The sequence below is a fragment of the Oryzias melastigma genome, unplaced genomic scaffold (assembly GCF_002922805.2).
Source record: "Oryzias melastigma strain HK-1 unplaced genomic scaffold, ASM292280v2 sc00499, whole genome shotgun sequence".
Lineage (NCBI taxonomy): Eukaryota > Metazoa > Chordata > Actinopteri > Beloniformes > Adrianichthyidae > Oryzias > Oryzias melastigma.
The window spans coordinates 44,214-46,802 of NW_023417093.1; the positions used below are offsets into that span (position 1 = coordinate 44,214).

The window sequence follows — 2,589 nt, forward strand, 5'->3', positions numbered from 1 at the left end:
GCCTACAGAAAAGAAAACAGATCCAAGGAACTTGGGTCCAGAACTAGGGCTGCCACGATTATTCGACTAATCGACTATTAAAATAGTCGACAACTATTTTGGTCATCGGAGCGTCGTTTTTTTGTTTGTTTTTTCCTTGTTTTGATCTTAAAACTACGGTTCGCGCCTTCTATTGCGGGGGTCTTCCATTCTCTTTGTCACACATGCGCAGTGGTGCTAATCCGGTCAGTATTGACGTCACAGGAAGTTCTCGGTAGGCTCAAAACAACACGCTCGCTCGAAAATGTGGGAAGCAAAAGGAAAATAAAAGAGGAAAAAGTGTCAAATGTAATTTATTCAAGACAGAACTTGTGTTTCATGAGAGCACGATGGCGATAAATGATCACCTGAAGACGAAGCATGTTGAGACGGAGTTTGATCACGCTGAACAGAGAGCTTCGTCTAGCTAAGCTAACATCAGCGCTAACACAGCTAGCTCCGCCGCGGCTGTCATTACTGCGCTGTTTGGAGATGAACCAGAAGATCTGCAGCAGATCCGTGTCTACGGCGCTTCTGTCTGCATGGGGGACGTTTCATAATCTGCTCTCTTCTAACCAAACGCCGCGAGGGCGGCGCGGATAACGAGTTTACACTGGAAATGAACCGCTTGTCCGAGGCTTCATTCATATTCTGCGCCGCGATCATGTCATTCGGTTCGAAGAGCGGATTATGAAACATTCACCGCGCAGACAGAGAGGCTGTGTGTCGGTACGGATCTGCAGCAGAGTTATGGAACGATTTAAAACTAGAGTCCCAGAAGTGAAGGAGCTCACCTAAAAGTCCAGAGCTAACAACCACAACATTAAAGGAGTAACACAGATGTCATATAATGAATGATAACCTCAGACCTGTTGAATTACGACACTGAGCGACAGTGTGATTTTACGACAGAGAGAGAGTACGTTTTACGGCAGCTGTACGAAGTGCGTGTCTCGAGGACTGAAGCCTGCTAATAAAGAGTTCTGATTTCAACTATCAATATATCGCCACTCGTCATTCCACATGGTGTCAGAAGTGTCCCGGACAAGACCAACGTCGTGAATGGAATAAAAAGAAGAAGAACCAAGAGAAATGGCAAAGTTTAATCCGCCCGCCAATTTTCCGTTTGATAAGCCGTCGGAATGGCCAGACTGGAGGCAGCGTTTCGAGCGATACAGAATCGCCACGAAGCTCAATAAGGATGAGGGGCCGGTGCAGGTGAGCTGCCTCATCTACGCGATGGGCGCTGAAGCGGAAAACATTTTTAAGTCGTTTACATTTAACGACATGGCTGACAGAGATAAAATCGAGGTTGTCTTAGCAAAGTGCGATGACTACTTTTTCCCGCGGAGGAATGTGATTCACGAAAGAGCGTGTTTTCACCAGCGCGTGCAGCGCACCGGGGAGAAAGCGGAGAGTTTTATCCGAGCGCTCTATGAGCTGTCTGAACATTGCGACTTTGGAGCAGCCAAAGAGGAACACATCCGTGATCGGATCGTGGTGGGGATCCAGGATAAAGAGCTCTCGCGCAGGCTACAGCTGATGTCGGATCTAACTCTGGCGCTTACAGTTCAAACTGTACGGCAAGCCGAAGAGGTCGCAGCACAAGTGAGTCTGCAAGGGGACACGGCAGCGTCGGTTCAAGAGGTTCGGCACAGGAATAAAAACACAAACTGGAGACAACAGCAAAAAGCAGGCAAGTCAAACGCACACAGTAAATGGGGGGAGCCAGTAAAGAAATGTGGAAGATGTGGAAAGCTGCCACACAGAGGAGATGAAAGATGTCCAGCTTCAAAAGCTAAATGCCATAACTGCCATAAGATGGGGCATTGGGCCAGAGCATGTCGCAGCAGCAGATCAGTGAGTGAGGTCACTGAGATGGAGAAGGAGAAAGGTGAGCAGACCTACTTTCTCGGCTCTGTATGTAATACAAATGAAAAGGCTGAAGCATGGACTGTGTTACTCCAAGTTGAATCCTGTCCTGTCCAATTTAAGATTGACACAGGGGCTGATGTTAATGTGATAAATGAGGGCACTTTTCACACCCTGGACAAAGTAAAGGTGTTAAAGCCATCTGACCTCCCACTAGACAGCCCTGGAGGAGAACTGTCATGCCTTGGTTGCTTTGATGCTGCAGTATGCTACAAAGGCAAAAGCTACACATCAAGGATGTATGTAGTACATGGGAACAAAGTCAACAATCTGCTCAGCCGCTCTCTGTCTGTTGAGATGAACCTCGTGAGAAGAGTAGATGAGATCACAAACGGCACAAGTAAGCAAATCGTCAGCAGACAGCTCTATGGGGAGCACGGTGTTTTAAAAACCGACCCAGTGAAAATAGAATTAAAAGAAGGCGTCATCCCACACGCAGTCCACACAGCAAGACGCGTTCCATTTCCCATGCTACAAAAAGTGAAAGAGGAGCTACTAAGGATGGAGCAAAACGACATCATTAAACGTGTGACGCAACTGACAGAATGGTGTGCTCCAATCGTCCCGGTCTTAAAGAAACATACAGGCAAGGCACGTATATGTGTCGACCTAACAAAACTGAACAAGTCAGTGAAAAGA

At 47.2% G+C, this 2,589-nt stretch overlaps 1 protein-coding gene across 1 annotated transcript; it reads left to right on the top strand.

Moving 5' to 3' along the window:
- Positions 1-868: 868 nt before the first annotated feature.
- On the top strand, positions 869-2,589 carry LOC112138945 (uncharacterized protein K02A2.6; the record flags this gene model as incomplete). Its single annotated transcript, XM_024261613.2, is given in 1 exon segment — positions 869-2,589. A coding segment is annotated over 1 exon segment (1,479 nt), but the record flags the coding sequence as incomplete, so codon positions are not given.